Raw genomic sequence first — 19,850 nt, forward strand, 5'->3', positions numbered from 1 at the left:
CTTCGACATCGAGGTGAGCAGTCATAGGAGAAGATGAGCTGCCTGCTCTAATGGAAACAGACGACGAGATGACACCCCAGTGTCCCACCACCCCAACACCCAGGCCACGGACAAATACTGTACCGATTCACGGAGAATGCATAGACGACGCAGTCGGAAATCGGCACTGATCTGGGCCAACAATTACGTGCCAGGCGGCACCTAATTAATTAGCATGTTTATTTCGGCTTTTTTCTTAAAGATGTGCTGTGTGTCTCCCAGCTACCGCTGGACCCCTGCATGTTTCGCAGCAATGTATCGGTCGGCAGCCTAGAGGGTAGGGGCCACTGCACCACCCCAGCCTGCGACGACTCAGTCTAACACACCATCATCAATGTGCTCTGCGCTGTCTTCCCAATTCCAGTAAGTGATACTACACTGTACATACATTATTTCTATTTTATATCGGCTGTGTATTTTTACGTGTTATTTGGTATGATTTGGCAGCTTCATAGCTTAAAGGTTACTGGAGAGCGGTTGCGCCGTGTTTTTGCCAACAGCGCTTGCGTGAGAGTTTCTGCCGACGGCGCTTGCGTGAGATTTTCGCTACAGAGAACAGTGCAGTAATGATTGTGGAAAAGTATTTCTACTTTATATAAGCTGTATATTTATTATATCATTCCTGCTTTTACTATATGTTACTGGTATTTTAGGTTTTATGTGTTATTCGGCATGATTTGGGAGGTTATTTTTGGGTCTGCGAACGCTCACAAAATTTTCCCATATAAATAAATGGTAATTGCTTCTTCGCTTTATGACATTTCGGCTTACGAACCGTTTCATAGGAACGCTCTACCTTCGGATGGCGGGGGAAACCTGTCCTCCAAGTGGTGTCTGCTGAAGTGCTTCTTAAATGTAATGATGTGATTCCAGCACCGCCTCTTGAGAGTGCATTCCAAATATCGGCCACATTGTGGAAACAACATTTTTCCTTCAAATGTCATTTAAAACAACTTCCTCTCACCTTAAACCCATGCCTTCTTGTTTTTGGGGATCAGAACTGCAAACAGAATTCCAAATGTGACCTAACTAAGATAAGAACTCTTGTATGCTACGCCCCATCCTCTGAAGGCAGGCATGCCATATTGTCTATCTTCACCACCCTATCTAGTTGTTTTCATGGAATTATGAAATTAAACTCCAAGATCCTTATTCATCAACATTCCTAATGTCTTATTATTTACTATATACAACTGGATCCACCTTCAGGTTTTCCTGATTCAGTCCAGATGAATGCACTCCAAGTCTTCCAGGTCTGTCTTTAAGCAGTCACTTACTTCCCAGTCCAAGTATCTCCACTTCAGGAGCCTCAGGATCAATCTGTCGCAGCCATTTACCTCAGAGGCATGGTAAGAGAGCTGGGCTGCAGGTGAGACTGAAACAGTGCATGTTCAAGTCCCTGCTCGCCAGCACATTATCAACTAATGTACAGGCTGTTGAGAACAAAGTTGATTGAGTAAGAGCAGGGCTGGCCTATCAAAGAGAATTGAGGTACTGCTGTGCGCTATGTTTCACTGAAACGTAGTGTACACCTACTTCACCTGACTGTTCCAAACAACTTGAGGGCTAATATATTCACAGGATGCATCATACAACATCCTCAGGCAAAGTTAGAGATAGAAGGGTCTGCTTCCTGATCAGTTCTTTCTCATGTTTGTATATGTCAATCCTGGTGAGTTCCTGATCAACCATCTTGGAATATCTATAGATTAAAGATTAGCTTTATTTACCACATTTTCATTGAAGCATACAATTAAATGTGTCATTTATATTAATGATCAACAGAGTCTGAGGATGCATTGCGGGCAGCTCGCAAGTGTCACTGTGCTTCTGGTGTTAACATAGCTTGCCCACAACTTACTCACCCATACGTTATTTTAATGTGGGAGGAAACTGGAACACCTGAGGAAACCTATGTAGTCACAGGGAGAACTTACAAACTTCTTACAGGCAGTAGTAGGATTTGAACTCTGATCACTGGCACTGTAAGGTGCTAGCCCCTCTGCTACCGTGACATAATCCAACAATAAAATGTCACTTATTCTACTCGCCACGGGAATTTTAATTCACTGTCCTGAAGGCAGTCTACATCTCATTTCAGGTGGACATGAAACCTGCACTAATGAACTATACTCTGTGGTCAACAGCCTTGAAACAGAATACCCTGAGGCCCTTTTCATCATTGCTGGTAACTTCAATCAGGCAAATTTCAAGAGAGTGACACCAAATTACTGCCAGCATTTCTCCTGTTTACCAAGTATCCACCCGCCCTTGACCATTGCTGTACAAACATCAAAGGCATCAATAATCATTCCATGGTCACAGTCACTCAGATCACATTTCTTTCCCATTCTGATGTTTGGTCTAAGCAACAACTGAACCTCTTGACCATATAACCATATAACAATTACAGCACGGAGACAGGCCATCTTGGCCCTTCTAGTCCGTGCCGAATATCTGTATGCTTTTGTACTTTCAGTTGCTGTTAAATGATTGGCTGATTAGGTATTTGCATTAACGAGCTGGTGTACCTAATAAAGCGGCAACTGAGTATCTTTGACATTGATACTCATAAGAGTATGATATTTCTAACTGCTGGATAAAAAGACTAGGAGTGTCTTGTCTTGATATGCCTCCAATGCTCTGAAGCCTGTCATTAGCTCGCATCCACTATAGAATTGTTATGAATAGCTATCAGTCCTATCTATGCCTCTTATATTTTTGTAAGCCTTTGTGTTCATCCCTCAGCCTCACGCATTCCAATGAGAATAAACTTCTCCTATCCAGTATCTCCTGTATCTACAGCCCACTATTCCAGGTAATACCCAGTGAATCTCTTCACCGTTCTTTCTGTTTCCACTATATTCTTTCTGTGAGGTGACCGGAATTGCACATAGTGCAACCTGACCAATGTTTTGTACGGCTGCAACATGATGTACCCATACTCATTGCTTCTGCCTATACAGGCAAACATATATCTCCTTGTGTTAGCACTTTCAGGGAGCTAGGGATTTTGTACCTTAATGTCTCTGCATACGTCAAACGTGGTGCATGATGAATTTTATAAGAAACGTTTTGATAAGAACCTGAGCTGGTCTGAATGGTCTAGGTTGTTGAATATGCTGTTTCTAGTGGTCAGTAAAGAAAGAGGGACATACAGATGTTGAAATCATTGGAACTGTGGAGAGTCCATTGTCAGTCCTGTCCTTGTAGCAACATATCAATCAAAGTGTAGGGCAAGGGTGGAAGGATTATGAATCTTGAGGATATTTTGGGAGTCTTGTATAGAACAGTGCTTTTTGGAAACAATAAATGTACACATTTATGTTGTACAGAATTGGAACTGTTTGAGGAAATGAATGCTGTTTATTTTCTGCAGCAGGCTGAATAGTAAGGAAATAATGTACATACTTACACTATGTAATAAGATTAAAATGCAGCAAATGTAACCTGAAGGCTTGATGAAAAAATTGTTGTTGCATTCCTCCTTGTGTATGTCTGCTTGAAGTGCTTGGAACAAAGAACAAAGTGCATAGTTTGGAATTCAATTTTTTTTGTCCCACCAAGATGCCGTGCTGAGAATTATACTTCAAAGCCACATTGGCATCTCAAAATAGGTGAAGATACATCATGAATATTGTTTGCTGTCATCTTTGTAGACATACTGGAAGATTTTGGTTTTCATTTGTTTAAAAAAAAGAGAATCCAAGTTGCATTTCTAATGAAAAAGAATCTACTGTCATGAAAGGAAAAGTAAAACCTGAAGGAAATCCTTCCAAGTGTGCCAAGTGGGAAATTCATTACTTTAGTCGTATTTTGACATTCTCGATATTTGTGAAGCTTTGGGCAGCTCCTAATAGCATGGAATAGGAACAGTTATAAATGCAGAAACCTCTCATTCAGCATTCTAGTCCACTAGGACCCCTATTTTTTTTTTCCAGCGTTTATTACCTTACTGCTAGTTATAATTTGTATAATTGTCGTTTCTACTCAAGATTTAATGGAATTGCCCTGAAGCATCTCAACCTACCCACCTGATTCACCTTCCGTTGCTTATCAGTAATGTTTGCTTCGCTGGCTTAAGTTAGCTTTTGATCTTTTTCAAGGATGTCTCTCGAAGATCATTTCATGTGTTTGAAAATTCTCCTTTCTCAGTGTTTTGAGCTATATTTGTGACAAAAAAATTGATGTAGGACTTAATTGTTTTTGTCTTCTCTCAGTGAGATGGCTTATAATGGAAACGTATGTGTATAATACCTATAACAAAATTCTGTGATGCAATCTTATCTGACTGCGTGACTGTTAGGCGTTGTAATAATTCTTGTAAGGTTAAAAGGTAACACAAATATAGAAATGTTATTAGTTAAAACTATTTGCTAGATTTTTTTTATACAGACTAAACACTCTGTTAACTACACAGAATAATAACAAACTAAAATATATCCCGAAAGGCTGAATGTTGTTATGATACGTGGTTCTTAAACTGCTTGACAAAGGAAGAGTCTGGACATTTAACTGAGTCTTTAGATTCAAACAAACAAATCAAGAAGTTAACTTTGTGAAGATATACCCAAGCCCAAAACCTATTGAAGATGGTGTGCAGCAACAAAACATGCCACAGTCAGGGAAGCAGCATATTCCACCAATGTACTATCTATGCAGCTCTCAATTCTGTTAATTTTGTGATCACGCATCGAGAGCAAAATATTTTTTTTCTTCCAGATATTTTGGCCTCACTAATTCCAACTTAAAATTACTACAGGGAATGATTTTAATTCCAGTTGCTTAAATTCCTTGGTGGTATAATTTCAGAGAATTTGTCCTGGGTCCAGCATGTAAGTGCCATTATAAAGAAGGCACAGCAGCAAACTTAGAAGTTTGTGAAGATTTGGCATGTCATCTAAGACTTTGGCAAACTGCTATAGATGTGTGGTGGAGAGTATATTGACTGGCTGCATCGTGGACTGGTATAGAAACACCAATGCCCTTGTATGGAAAAGCCTACAAAAAGTAGTTGATATGGCCCAGTGCATCATGGATAAAGGCCTCCCCACCACTGAACTCATCTACACAGAGTGCTTTTATAGGAAAGCAGCATCCATCATGAAGCACCTCCACCATCCAGGCTATGCTGGCTTCTTGCTGCTGCCATGAGGAAGAAGATCCAGGAGGCTTAGGACCTACATTCCCAGGTTCAGGAACAGCGATTACCCCTCAACCATCAGGCTCTTTAACTTCACTCAACTTCATTTGTTTCATCACCGAACTGTCCCCACTGAACTGCAGTCATTTGCAAGGACTCTTCATCTCAGGTTCTCGATATTTGTTGCTTATTTATTTACTCATGTTTTCTCTCTTTTTGTACCCGCACAGTTTGTATTTTTTGCACATTGGTTGTTGTCGACTCTGTTGGTTGTAGTCTTTCATTGTTTCTATTATGTTTCTTATATTTATTGTGATTACTTGCAATAAAATGAATCTCAGTTGTATATGATGACATATACGCTTGATAATAAAATTTACATCTAACTTCATTTCGCACCTTCAGGAGGTGATGTAGATACACTTCTGGTATTTTTTTCAATTCCTTATAATGGAAAACTCTGGGTAATACTGGGGAACAGACGGACTTTGCATATCAAAATAAACTAATCAACTCTTATACTCATATTCTTTGACTTTTTCTAAATATAAGAATATTGAATGAATGTTTTCAAGAACACATAGTAGGTGGATAAATCACCAAGAGGTAAGCATTTACTGAAAACCACAAAATCAGTGTCGTCATCTCCATCTATAGCCTAAATATCCCATCCTGTTGAGAGCCAGGAATGGAGAAAAGCTTCTAAAGAATTATGATGAGCCAAATGTATGCTTGATGGAGCATGCACTAAGATCTCCTCAACCAAGACGTGGTGCATGTATCCTTGACTTCATCTCCTGGCACTCTTTCCATCTCAGCTGTTACTGTGCCAGCTCGGCAAGATGTAGAAAAGGACATGCATTAGTTGTGAAACACAGGAGCAGACAAAATCCTTGCTGAAATTCTAAAACATGGCACAGAAGTGCTTCTGGCATGAGTTCATGATCTTTTCTCATCTCCCACATAGAAGAAAGAACATGCTAGAGGATCACAATGGCACACTGAACATGAAAGAATGAAAGTTTGATTATTTAATTCACGAGTAGTCTGTTTGCTGTCTGCCATGAGGAAAGTCATTACAGGGATTATCCTCAACTAACTTTCAGGAGCTAAGGACTCTTCCCAAGGTCATATAGAATTTTCACCGCATGACAGGTACAAGATAAGTGCAGAGACTAGATCAATCATGACATATACCTGACCTTTTCCCCACAGAAGCCTTTGCCATTAATCAAATTATGAAGGATTCTTTTCAGGTCTTAGGTGCCCACCAGAATTTATCACCATCATGTAAAATGGCATGGAAGCTTTGATCCTTAGAAATTGATCCACCGCACCTATCGTGGGAGGAGCTGGTGGAGTGGCAAGTAAAACCAAGTCATTTCTGTAGGCCTCTGCAGTATTTAATGCCATCTTCAAGCTTCCTGCTGGAGAGAAGCTCATCAATGGGTTGAGTTGGGAAACTGCAATTGTTGGTTTCAATCTGGGACCAAAATCACATGGGTGTTGCTTTTCAAGTTCAAGTGCATAGGTTTTGCTTGTTCATGTGAATTTTCAGACTGTGATTCCTTTCTGCGTTTACTGAGATATCTCACATACTAAACATCCAATATTGAGAAAATCAAAGCTACTGTTTTTTGTCATTGATATACACTCCTTTCCTGTGTGGCGCTTGGTGAAATTTGCAAACTTACTGTGATACAGAAGGCATAATGGCAGAGCCCTTTCGTTACCATCCAAGAACAAGGCTCCTGCGCTCAGTCCATCTGTTGCTAAACCCCAGATGGATACCATTTGCTACTTCCTCACTCAGCTTGTACAATTTAAATCACTGTAACCACCTGCAGTTCTGCAAATCTAGACATATCATGGAATAACATTGCATGTTGTGCAGTGCAGTCACACACAGACACTTCGCTAGATGGGACATATGAGCAAAGGTTGGTCTTAGAAGTAGGAATTACAGTGGGAATTACCATGGTGTAGGGGTTCAACTTCTGCCACTGTTTGTAAAGAGTTTGTATATTCTCACCATGACTGCGTGGGTTTCCCGTGGCGCTCTGGTTTCCTCCTACATTCCAAAGACATATGGGTTAAAGGTTAGTAAGTTCTGGGCATACCATGTTGCTGCTGGAAGCATGGCAACATTTGTGGGCTGCTTCCAGCACATATTCAGACTTCGTTGACACAAATGACATTATTTCACTGTATGTTTCTATGTACATGTGACAAATAAAGCTAATTGTTATCTTATTTGTATCTTTAAATTTTGAAATAAGATGGGGAGGTTAGTCAGAGAGTGGAGTCTTTGCTGATTGTAGCACAGCTGTCAGTGGAATTTTGAAGAAATAAGGAACCTGTAATGAGCCCAAGTTATAGAGGTGCAATGATCTGAGGATTCGAGGAGAGGGGGAAGAGCTGAATCACTGAGGTTTTTAATCTCGGGGACAAGGATTGAAAAGTGTGGATGTTGTTAGATCAAGAGCCAGCTGAGGTCACATGAATGAGTGGAATATAATAACGAGTTTTGAGCAAGCTGAAGTTTAATAGTGTGGAAGAGTCGTCAGGAGGACAGCAAGAGGGCAATGTATTGGAATTGCCAGCTGTTTGCGTAAGTGTAGTGTAGAGAAGTTTGTCTAATTGAACGGAGCACTTGGTTCATCTTTTGATTTATACTTTGTTATTCAACCTTAAGAAAAAAATTGAGGATAGCACATTATTCTGATTCGGAGACATCAAGTGTTTAGTTATCAGACAAAAATTATAGAAGAGGAAGAAACTGACATCACTTTGCAGATTATATTAATGATCCCACATCCACAGCTCAAACTTTCAATTCATTTTAAAATGTGGCTTTGAATCTTGGTGACATTGCCTCATTATGTGACAATCAAGTTTTATATGTAGATTGTGTATCAGATATGGTGAAGGGGGTTAGAAAACAATACTGTCTGTGTTAGTCAATCTGTTCTGCAGCAACTGAAGTATTAAATTGTTTGGGTAATATTACAAGAAATAATGTGTCCTCATTACATCACTTGCGTTATAGTGCTGATCCCCTGTAACATTACACTTCTGTCCTTCAAGTTCATCTAATGCAGTGTTTCTCGGCTGTTTATTGACTAACCTCACATTGTTTTTACCAGCTTAGTACTTGGTTTAAGTCTCCTGTTATTAAAATATTAGACTTGGATGACTTGGGATTGGCATGCAGAATGTTAATGCAAGTATACAAGCAGTTTTATGATAACAATGTCTGTAACCTTCGTTGCCCTTTTAATGTTTATATATTGTGTACATTTCTTTGAAAGACTGGTGTTTTAATCACATAGATTTCATTAAAATGTATGAATATTTTATAGGAAAGCTAGACATCTTGCATTGGCCATTTTATGTAAGAGGTATAAGTCGACCAAGAGAGAAATCGCAGCTGCTGTGTTTTGTATTACTCTCTGTACCCATGAGTTCAGAATCGGTCCTCTGCAATACCGCTCTCCAGAGTTGCTTCTCTTGTTAGACTCCAGCAACAATGCCACATTTGAATGTGTTAGTCTTGTATCTTAGTTTTCTTGCATTGCTTTACTTATTATTATTATTTTGTCTTTTTTTCCTTCTATATTATGTATTACGTTGAGCTGCTGCTGCTAAGTTAACAAATTTCACGTCACATGCCGGTGACAATAAACCTGATTCTGATAAGTTACAGTGGTGTCACTGGGCAAATCCACTGCATAACATTGAACTAAATTTTATTGGTGGAGTGTCTGAGTGCCCCATGCCCAGTCAGTTTTTACCATCCATTCCAAGACACTGAAACTTCAGACTGCATGGTTCTGAAAGCCATTGTGCATCTCTGCTTCAATTGGTCAATATTCTTGGACAAGAATTACATTTTCTTCATTTTTTTCAGGATGTGGACATTACTTGGCAAGGCAAACTCTGGTTGGCCTTGAGAAGGTGGTTGTCAACTGCCACCTTAAACTAAGGTCCTTCTCCTCCGCCTTCTCCCCTGCCTCCCCCCCCCCCCACCCCTGTATAGTTGTGGAAGAAGTTCCAGGCTTTAGAAGCACAACAGGGAAGGAATGGTGATGCAACTCCAGGGTCATGATAGTGTCTAGTATTGTGTGAATATGTGGATGGCAGTGCTTCCACATATTACAAAGAAGGCATGCCAGCAGCTATATTTCAATAGAAGTTTCAGGAGACTTGGTATGTCACCTACATCTTCAGCAAATTTCTACTGTGGTACCATGGAGAATATTCTGACTGGTATGGAGGGGCCACTGCACAGGACAGGAAAAAGTTGCAAAACATTGTAAATTCAACTAGCTCCATCATTGGCACCAGCCTCCCCAGTATCAAGGACAATTTCAAAAGGCAATGCCTCAGAAAGGTAGCATCCATCTAGAAGGATCCCCACCACTCAGGACATGTCCTCTTTTCGTTACTAACTTCAGGGTTGGAAGTACAGGAGCCTGAAGGCACATACTAACTCACTATTTTTGCTCTCTTTTTGCACTACTTACTTTTCTTTACATATATCTTTTTGTTATTTATGGTATATTATGTATTGCACTGTACTGCTGCCGCAAATACATTTCATGACATATATCAGTTATCATAAACCTGGTTCTGATTCCATTCATGTTAAGCACTTGCCTCCTCTCATGATAGAAATTGTGTTTTTGAGAGTGAGTTACAGGATAAATTGTAACTGCATTTTACAAATAGTATATACTGAAGTGATGGGTGGTGAAGGAAACTGATGTTCAGGGTAGTGGATGTGGTGCAAATCAAATGACATGATGGTGGATGGCATTGAGCTTGCATTTTGCACCTTCCTACACACTGGGCCTCATTGCATTATTCTGGCAGTGTAATTTTCATCTGTTGCATTGCCCTTGTCAATTTTTAGTCTAAAGGAAAGCGAAAGGATAAATTGCATGTTGATAATGTAATTTGCTGCAAGTCTGTATAGAAATTGAGGTAAATTGGTGTTTTCTGGATGGCTGATTATCTTTGTTGCTGACATATACTCATGTTGGAATTTGCAGTTTTCTAATCTTTAAAGTGCACTTAGAAAGTACAGTGCTCAACAATCATCTGACTTATTGCAATGTAAAATGCGAACCATGATCTCATTTTCTGCAGTGAGTATTGATGGAAATCTAATCCTTCGGGGCTTATTAAACATCGAAGAGTGTTACTCGGCCCACCTGACTTTTTTGCCAATTATGATCTGGCACATAACTCTGAGCTCTCCAGATTTAAATTTGTATTTTCAGTTATGTTTCAGCTAACTGCCGTCCATCCTCCTTTAGTATGCTTCTGCTTCAGGACTTGCAAATTCTCCTACTTTTTAGTGGCAAAAGAAAGGGGACAATATTCTATCAAATGTTGAAAGGCCTAGATAGAGTGGATGTGGAGAGGGTATTTCCTATATGAATCAAGAACTAGAGGGCATGGCCTCAGAATGCAAGTATGTCCCTTTAGAACAGAGATGAGGAGGAATTTCTTTAGCCAGAGGGTGTGAATCTGTGGAGTTCATTGCCACGGATAGCTATGGAGGCCAAGTCATTGGATGTATTTAAAGCAGGGGTTGAAAGTTTCTTGAGGGTGTCAGAGGTTCTGGGGAGAAGACAGTAGAATGGAGTCAAGGGGGATAATAAATCAGCCATGATGGAATGGCAGAACAAACTTGAAGGGCCAATTTATCTAATTCTGCTCCTATGTCTTATGATCTCGTAAACCTTGATTTTAGTTGCTATCACTCATTGATGTGAGATAGTAATAATTCATTTCATGAAAATAAGTATTCATGTTAGACCAATTTGATGGATTGATAAGAACTGTTTTCTTTTTCTTCTATACCTGGGATAGCCCTAAGGAAGTCTTTTTATCCAAACACACTTCATCCAACATGGTCAGTTAGCCTGTTCCTTGGACTCCTGAATGAAGCATGTTACAGTGATTCCTGGTGGTCTAGATGTGTCTGGAAAATGCAGTTGACAAAGGTGAATAATTTCACTAGTGTAAACTCTGACTACTTGGAGCATATGGGACAACTAAAATGTACAGTGGCATGCAAAAGTTTGGGCACCCCTGGTCAAAATTTCTGTTACTGTGAATAGCTAAGTGAGTAAAAGTAATTGATAGCACAATCTACGCTGCTTGTTCTGGAATTTTAGTGATAACACTGCAGGTTCCCTTCAGACAACAACTGGCTAAAATTTTTTTGCAGTGTTTGACAATTTAAACTCTGCTCAATGTCTGTACTGTTACAGATTAATAAATTAAATAGGTGCCTACGTTCAGTAGTATATTTCCCTTATTCATATGTACTGGGCTTGTCCTAGCTTGGAGAAATTCTGGAGAGATGTCTTTTTAACTTTATCCCTTATAGTTAATTGCTATTTGGAACCTAATCCTATGATTGCTCTTTTTGGCACCTTGAGAGAAGTTGACAGGCATCTGAGTCTGACTAAACGTCGTACATTATCTTTTGCCTCTCTTTTGGCTAGACATGCAGTCCTTCTTAGGTGGAGAGATGTTGCCCCCCCACTCACTCTCAATGGCTCAGAGACATTATGTCCTGCTTAGACGTTGAAAAGATTCATTATTCACTTCTTAATTCGGACATAAAGTTTCAAAAGGTGTGGGGACCTTTTCTTGAATATTTTCATAATTCCTGTTTAGGTTAAGAGTTTATCCCTCCTTTTTTGTCTTTTGCATTTAAATCCCTTACTTCCAGCTTCTTTCGGTGAAGACTTACGGCTTTTTTTAATGTGTAAATATATTATAGCTCAGATAGTTGGCGATATACCTTTTTATAAATACAGTTCTGTGGTGATAAAATCTCTGATTAACTTTTCTATATATCGTAAGGTTGGCTTGGAGTTGGGTAGTGGGAGGGTGGGGCGGTAACTAACTTTATACGATTCTACTATGGGTGCTTTTCCTTAACTGTTATGAACTGTACATTTGATATGTTTATTTTGCGCTGTGTAAACCTCTTACTGTTTTTTTTGTTGCATTGTAGAAACATAAAAAATTAATTTAAAAAAGTTTCCACATTATTTCTTATTATTGTGCATTAACTTCTGTACATTGCATTACATATTTAATAGAATTTGTATGTTGCACTCTAATGAAATCTTTCTTCTGCCATGCGATTTATAAAATATGTAAAATCTCAAGCACGTGACAACTTGTTGATCTGTAACAAAATAATGTATTTTTAATGGCTGGTGATTAGCAAACTTCAAACACCCACTGAAAAGTAACCACTTCATGTGCTGTGTTTCAAATAATTTATATAATTGAATTTAGTTAGCATCAACACCTGTCCATCACCCTTATTTTTTTAATGGTAAAAGTGGACAGTGCATTTCTGCAAGATACTGGTTCAGTTTGACTTTGAGGAGATCCAAGCTGCATACTGATCTTATAACTTCCCTCAGGAAACAATTTCAAAGGCAGGTTGCCCGTCATGAAGCAATTCTTCCTTTTATCATGCTTAAATCTTCCCATTTTCAGCCAATTCCAGCATCACCTTTTTCTGTCTCTTCTACCATAGCTAACATACTGACCTTTCTGTACAGAAAACACATTTTTGCCTTTGCACATTGTCAACACTTGAAGCAAACTCATTCTGACGCATTCTTCAAGTCAAATAAACATGGATTCAGTCTACTTAGTTATATTCATGATATTTTAAAAGCCTAGCAAAATGACTGCAAAGTGATTGAGAAAACTAAAGTTGAGATGTTAGAAACTGAAATAAAAGCATGTACAGGTAGTTAACATTTCAGATTGATTCTTTTTAAGTCTGAACAAGGAAATGTTAGGATATAGGCATGTTTCAAATTGCAGAAAAGATGAAGGAATGGGAAAAGCTGAAGGGGCAGTGTGATGGGCTGGAGGCAGAGGAGGACAAAATGACACAAATGGTGGTGATGGCTGAGACACAGTAGTGAAAGCTTATTAATCACAACTGATCTGCCTGAGCAATGTCAATAGTGGATGAATGAGAACAGAGGAGAGACAAGGAGGGAAAAATAGTAGTGGAACTGTGAGATATGGGTTACTGCATTACTGCATTTGTTAGATTAGTGAAATAAAAAAAATATATTGGAAGTATTTGGCAGATCAGCTAGCATCTGTGGGAAGAAAGAAGTGAAATTATAGATTGGTTTCCTTTCATCAGAATGAACCAGTTCTGATAACAAACTGGAAAGTCTGGTTATCTAAATTCATTGTTAATCTGCGGGTTGTAATGTGCCTGGATGTGAGATGAGACTCTGCCTCCTAAGTTTTGTCGGGTCAGTGTCAGAGCTCAAATGCAGAGAAGTAAGGCTGTGAAGATAATGGAGAATTCAACTCACAGGTGACTTGGACTACAAGATCATCTCTGTGTGCTGAGTGAAGATGTTCTGCAAGTGGTCACCCAATTAGTGTTTTGTTCTCCAACCTGTAGTGTTTCTTAGCTTTTCTCTTCCTGCAATGATTTTTTTCTAGCATTTTCTGTTTTTACTTGTAACATATTAAAGGTGCTTGTGAGATCTTTTTCAAACCACAACCTGAACCCTCTCTCATGTCCTCGATAAGAATGTGCTTGAGTATTCAAATATTGTTCCCTTTTATTTGTTGGCTTTTATTTTGGTCTGATAAACCCCTATGTAGTGTCGTGTGCTTTTTCTCTGGATTCAATATCAATGCCAGGTGTTGAAAACTTTTTTTTTAAAAAAAGAACTTGAACAACTTTATAAAGTTTGGGCCTTTGTGCAATGAAGCATATAGCAGATTTACAGATGGGTTAGTAGAAAGTGGAAAAGAATGTTTTCAATGCCAAGGGTGGGCTGAAATAAGAAATGTAAGGTTGCAGCCAAGTTTGACAAATATTTCCATTAAATTTGCACTCATCTGTAACTGCTTTGAATTCTTCTGCTTGTTATGCCCTGGATACTGAGGTTAGGGGTTGGGGGTGAGATGTTTATGTTACAAATGAAAAATTCTGCAGATGCTAGAAATCTGAAAAAAATGCACAAAATAATGGAAGTGCTTAGTAACTGAATAATCATCATATACATGAAAGGAAGTTTGAAAAAAAAATCTATTAAAACTTGTTTCTGCAGAATTTTTAGGTTTTTATTTCTGGTGGTGGCCTATACTAGCCAGGTTTTGGATATACTGGTCATCTCTCTTTAAGTAGTGATGTATTTTTTAAACATTGCTTTTATAGTCATCACTAAATTTATACCACTCCTGTGTGTTCCAAAGTATGCATTCCTGCGATTCACTGTTCTGTCCAGCTTTGTTTATGGAAATCAAAAAGCTTGGTATGAAAGTTATTGATTTAAAATCAACCCAACCAAATGACTATATTTTTAATTCACACTTCCAGTGGAAACATTATTTTTTGTAAAATTAAGTCATTGTAATTGCTTTTGGCTAGGTTTTAATCTTTATGAAATTCATTAGTGTGGTGTGCAATCTCAGCACTTCCTTCCTTAAGTTCCTTCTGATGTACTTCTTTCAGTTTTGCCTTTTTTGGCTAATTACTCTTCTGGCACAGATTTATGATGAATTCCGGGACGGCCTCTATTTTGTAGCGTTTAAGGGATTGATACACAGTCTAATTGATGTGGACTGGAAATGTGAATATAATGTTGATAAGTTCTCCCAGTTTCAATAACTTGCTTACTTTTTGAACAAAAATAGAACAAGTAGCTTCCAATAACTTGGACAAAGCAGCCAAGTGTGATCACACTCATTACAGAAGGAAAGAAGTAGAATTCACTACAACTTGTTAAAGCTAATGCCATTTGGTTGTTGGGTAGCCATAATAATTCAGTGACCTTGAAGTGCTAGATAATGGAAACTTCTCTAGGATAAAACATTACACAACCCTAATCTGTTTCGATGTTAGTAGTGACTAAAGGTGGTCTACACTTGGTACTGTGCCTGTTGGTTCAGAACCAGGGGTAGAAATTGTAGTTGCACTGAAGACCCAGCAGTTGACCTTGGCTGATAAGGATTCCTATTTAAACTGTTATCTGAGATGCAAAGAATTTGAAGAATTCTCATTTTGAAGCATTCTTCATGTAGAATACATGTTGATTCAATTCTAGTTGGTTCTGGATATTTTGGTTTATCTTTGATATTTCTCTCATCTCACCAAATAGTTGTGAAAATATCATGGTTCTCCTTTGTCCTTCTAGAGGTGTTCAAAAAGATTTGGGATATACACATAAATCTTAGGTTCCAAAGAAGTTTGAGTTCAAGTTTATTGTCATGCCACACATGCTCAGGGCTTTGAAAATTAACTTTTTGCCGCAGTACATTATAAACATGTCAAACATAAATTGACAAATCTCTTGAGAAAGTTCCTACTCGTTTACATGGATTTAGATTTAATCTTTCATGGGTGTTTCTATAATACTCTTAAATGAAAGTTCCAAAGACAGTGTGTATGTATATTTACCTTCACTCTGGCAAGCCTGACAAAACTTATCAAAGTTCAGGTGTTGCTCAAAGTTTAAATTTGATGGCTTTTTATGGGGTTTGGGGTCTGGGCGTGGTTGGCAAAGCAAGTATATATTAAACTTTCCCATTTGGTTTCTTCTTGAAAAGCAGGGTTGTGCCACTGCCTCGCACAACTGTAGTTCTTCAAGTGAAGGTACTGCCACATTGCTGTTGGGGTAAAATTTAAACCTCCTTGAATGGCTGATGGTTCAGGTTAGATTAGCTTTATTCATCACATGTACATCAAAGTGTTCATGAAATGCATCATCGAGAATGTGCTGCAAGTGCCACCATGCTTTTGGCAGTAACCTGGCATGCCGGCACTTTACTCACTCTTACGCATATGTCTTTGGAATGTGGGAGGAAACTGTAGCACCAGGAAGAAACCCACGTGGTCATGTGGAGAACGTTCAAAGTCAGACAGCTGGCAGGAATTGAAGTCAATCTTAAAACCTTTGCTGTAAAAGCAATGCACTAACCGCTACACTACCATGCCACCCTAATCAAATATTCAGTCAAATTTTTCCAATAATTTAGTGATGGCTCCAATTACTTTGGCTCAGCTTGTGGTGATCAGTTCTGTACCTGAATTAGATGGCGGAATCTCAGATTGCAGCATTTAAATGAAAGCAGTTTAGTAAGGAGACGACAAAATGGAGAGCTGCAGCAGAACAGTAGTGTGACGATTAGCGTAATGCTATTACAGCACCAGTGACCCGAGTTCAGTTCTGTCGCTGTCTGTAAGCAGATTTGTACATCCTCTCTGTGAGTGCGTGGGTTTCCTCTGGGTGCTCTGGTTTCCTCCCACATTCCAAAGACATATAGGTTAATAGGTTCATTGTCTCATGGGTACAATTGGCTGGCGCAGGCTCATGGGCTGGAGGGGTCTGTTACTGTGCTACATCTCTAAATAAAGTAAAATAAAGTAGCTCTGTAATGTAACAGTAGCACGGCTAGAATTTTAGTCAAAGTTGCACCTTTTGATTATATAGAGAACTGATCAGCTGGTTTCCTTGTTGAGGGTGTAATGTGTATTTTGTCAGTGCATTGAAATCATCTGTACCTGTTGGGGTCATGATGCATATTGTTCAGCAGCAAAGAGTGGTTTTTCATTGGATCTGCAATATTGAGTGTGCAGTAGCATTATTTTGGATTATTCTACCTATCTTGCCTTTCTCTTGTGGTTTTAGATGTAATTAGTAAACGGAGCTGAATGATGGTAACTGATAAAAGCTTGAAACTGTTGGAGGACAAGTGTCATTGAATAGCCACCGTCTTTCTGATGATTCATTTAATTTAGTTACATCTGTCTCAGGTGATCAAACTGATGTTCTTGTTTCACAAATGGATTTTTTTGTATTACTAATTTTGCAATTTCCTCTTGAAATTTCAACACGTGGAATAATAAAAAACATTAAACCAAGTTATTCATCCCATTGGGCAACCAATGGATATATTCAATCCTCCACATCATTTCAATGATTGGTTTATTTCTCCTGTTGTCATGTTTTCTATTCTGTTCAATTGTTAACACCCTGGAAGACAGTAGACATGCTCTGTTTCCTATTCATTACTCATGGCTAGGCCTACAGGGTGATTGCTTTCACCCTAAGTTAGTGGACTCTGGATATTATTGATATACAAACTCTTAAACCTCCTATTGGAAGGGGAGCAACAGTGGTTTCCTCTTCCTGCCCAGACAGTAGGCTATTGCTGAATTTGCTGGCTTGACACAGATGAGTCATTTGAATCTTTATTAAGGGAATTTGTGCTACCCACTGTCCAAACTTGTGGGGGTACCAGAAACCCACAAAAGGTTGGGTTCGAAGAACCCAAATTCTGTTTTTTTAAAATTTTCAAGTTTTGAAATATCTATGATAAAAGTTATGTAGAAGGATCTTGCATACAGAAACAAAATACATGCTTTAGATTTACTGTTGTTGGCTGGTGCTTTGGAAAATAAGAACAGTTAGTCTATTTCTATATTTAACTGTGCTGAATTTCAAGCTGTTTTTGCAGTCTGTGATATTAATATTTTAATAGCCAACAATTAACTTTGCGTGAGCTTTTATGTATGAACAGTCAACTAAATAATCCTGGAATAGGTTTCATGTGAATTAGAACAATTGATTTTTCTTGTGCATAATGGCTCTGAAAAAAAATTGATTGTACTGGAAGAATCTTTTACCATGTAAAGGTGTGTCATGTCATTTCTCTGAACTGTCCTTCAGTTTTGAAACCTGCTTAGAAACAGAAGTGGTAGTGATGTGAAACTCCATAGTATTTCATGAGTACTGCTAATTCACTTCAGTGATTTTTTTTTAATGTTTGTTGCAGGAATCTTACACCTACAAAGACCCTATCACAGAATTTGTGGAGTGCCTGTATGTGAATTTTGATTTTGATGGTGCTCAGAAAAAGCTCAGAGAGTGTGAATCGGTAAGTTTGTTTCAAATCTTGTTGTGCTATGAATTCCTGCAGTTATCCATTGCGACAAGTAATCATACTAGTTCAAAATGTTTGAAGGAATTCTATGTTTCATTTCAAATATGAAGCATGTGTTAAGCAAATGAGTGAACCTGTGGGTTTTCAAGTGCACCTTTGCGATTGCTGACATTTAGGAAAATTGTTAGCATTAAAAAGGTGTGGAAGCTTTGAAAAGGATGCAAAGGTTCAGAGATTCAAAAAACTTTATTGTCATTCTAACCGTACATCAGTTCTGCAGGGCAGAATGAGACAGCATTTCTCAGGAGCAGTGCAATCATAACAAACGCAACACTAAATAATAAACATAACAATAAATAGTAAAACACAACAGCCACATGTCAGTTAAAATCAAGTTATAAGTGTCCAGTGCAAGTTAAAAGTGTCCAAAGCAGAGTCAGGTGGAGCAGCTATTTAGCAATCTGACTGCCTCTGGGAGGAAGCTGTTTAGTAGCCTTGTGGTTTTAGTTTTGATGCTCCTGTAACGTTTGCCTGATGGCAGAAGAACAAACAGTTCATGGAGAGGGTGTGAGGGGTCTTTAATGATGTACCGTGTCTTCTGGAGGCATCGCCTCTGAAAGAGGTCTTGGACAGAAGGTAGGGAGACCCTAATAACCTTCTCTGCTCCCCTAACCACCCTCTGCAAGGCTTTTTTGTCGACAGCACTGCAGCTGGAGTACCAGGTTGCGATGCAAAAGGTCAGCACACTCTCAATCACGCCTCTGTAGAAAGTAGTTAAGATGTTAGTGGGGAGTGATGCTTGTTTAAGCTTCCTTAGAAAGTGCAATCTCTGCTGGGCTCGTTTCACAATCCCAGTGGTGTTCCTGGACCAGGTGAGATTGTCCGAGATTTGCACCCCAAGGAACTTGATGTTTTCCACTCTCTCCACTGTGGAGCCGCTGATGCTGAGGGGTGTGTGCTCAGGCTGAGAGCGTCTGAAATCGACGATCATCTCCTTGGTTTTGGTGACATTAAGCATCAAGTTGTTATCCCTGCACCAGCTCTCTAGGTGTTTGACCTCCTCCCTGTACATTGTTTCATCATTTTTGCAGAAAGGTTTTATCAGAATACTGCCTAAATTAGAGCGTATGAGCTAAAAGGAGAAGTTTCACAAACTTTGGTTGTTTTCTCTGAAGCGTCGGAGTCAAAGGGGAGATATGACAGAAATTTATTAAGTTAGTAAAGTTATAGATAGGGTGGGCAGTCAGAATCTTTTCCCCAGCAAAAATAAAGAAAGGTTGAGCACACTAGGCTAAGTTGAAGGTGGATTAAACGCGGATAAAATTATGAGAGGCATCGATAAAATGGACAGTCAGCACCTTTTTCCCAGAGTAGCAGTGGGCAGTACCAGAGGACATTTCATTTAAGGTGAGTGAAGAAAGTATAGGGGAGATGTCAGGGATGGGCATTTTACACAGAGGGTGGTAGGTGCCTGGAACACAGCATGTTAGGGACTGATACATTATGGACACTTAAGAGATTCTTCGAAAAGCACATGGATGTGAGAAAAATGGAGAGGTATGGATTATGTACAGGTTTGGTTTAATTTGGCAGTGTTTGGTGCAGGTATTATGGGCTGAAGGCCCTGTTTGATGTTCTACACCTCCAACTTCCCTTCATTGCACTGGCTGCAATTGAATGCAGAGTGTGCATTTCAACT

General features: G+C 39.0%; 1 protein-coding gene across 1 annotated transcript in view; it reads left to right on the forward strand.

The window, feature by feature from the left end:
* LOC134350924 (eukaryotic translation initiation factor 3 subunit E-A) overlaps positions 1-19,850 on the forward strand; it is a 211,554-nt gene that overhangs the window by 111,638 nt on the left and 80,066 nt on the right. Inside the window, exon 9 of the mRNA XM_063056770.1 lies at positions 18,044-18,145. Coding sequence (XP_062912840.1) covers positions 18,044-18,145 — 102 coding nt within the window. The remainder of the gene's footprint in view (positions 1-18,043; positions 18,146-19,850) is intronic.

The sequence above is a fragment of the Mobula hypostoma genome, chromosome 1 (genome assembly GCF_963921235.1).
Source record: "Mobula hypostoma chromosome 1, sMobHyp1.1, whole genome shotgun sequence".
Lineage (NCBI taxonomy): Eukaryota > Metazoa > Chordata > Chondrichthyes > Myliobatiformes > Myliobatidae > Mobula > Mobula hypostoma.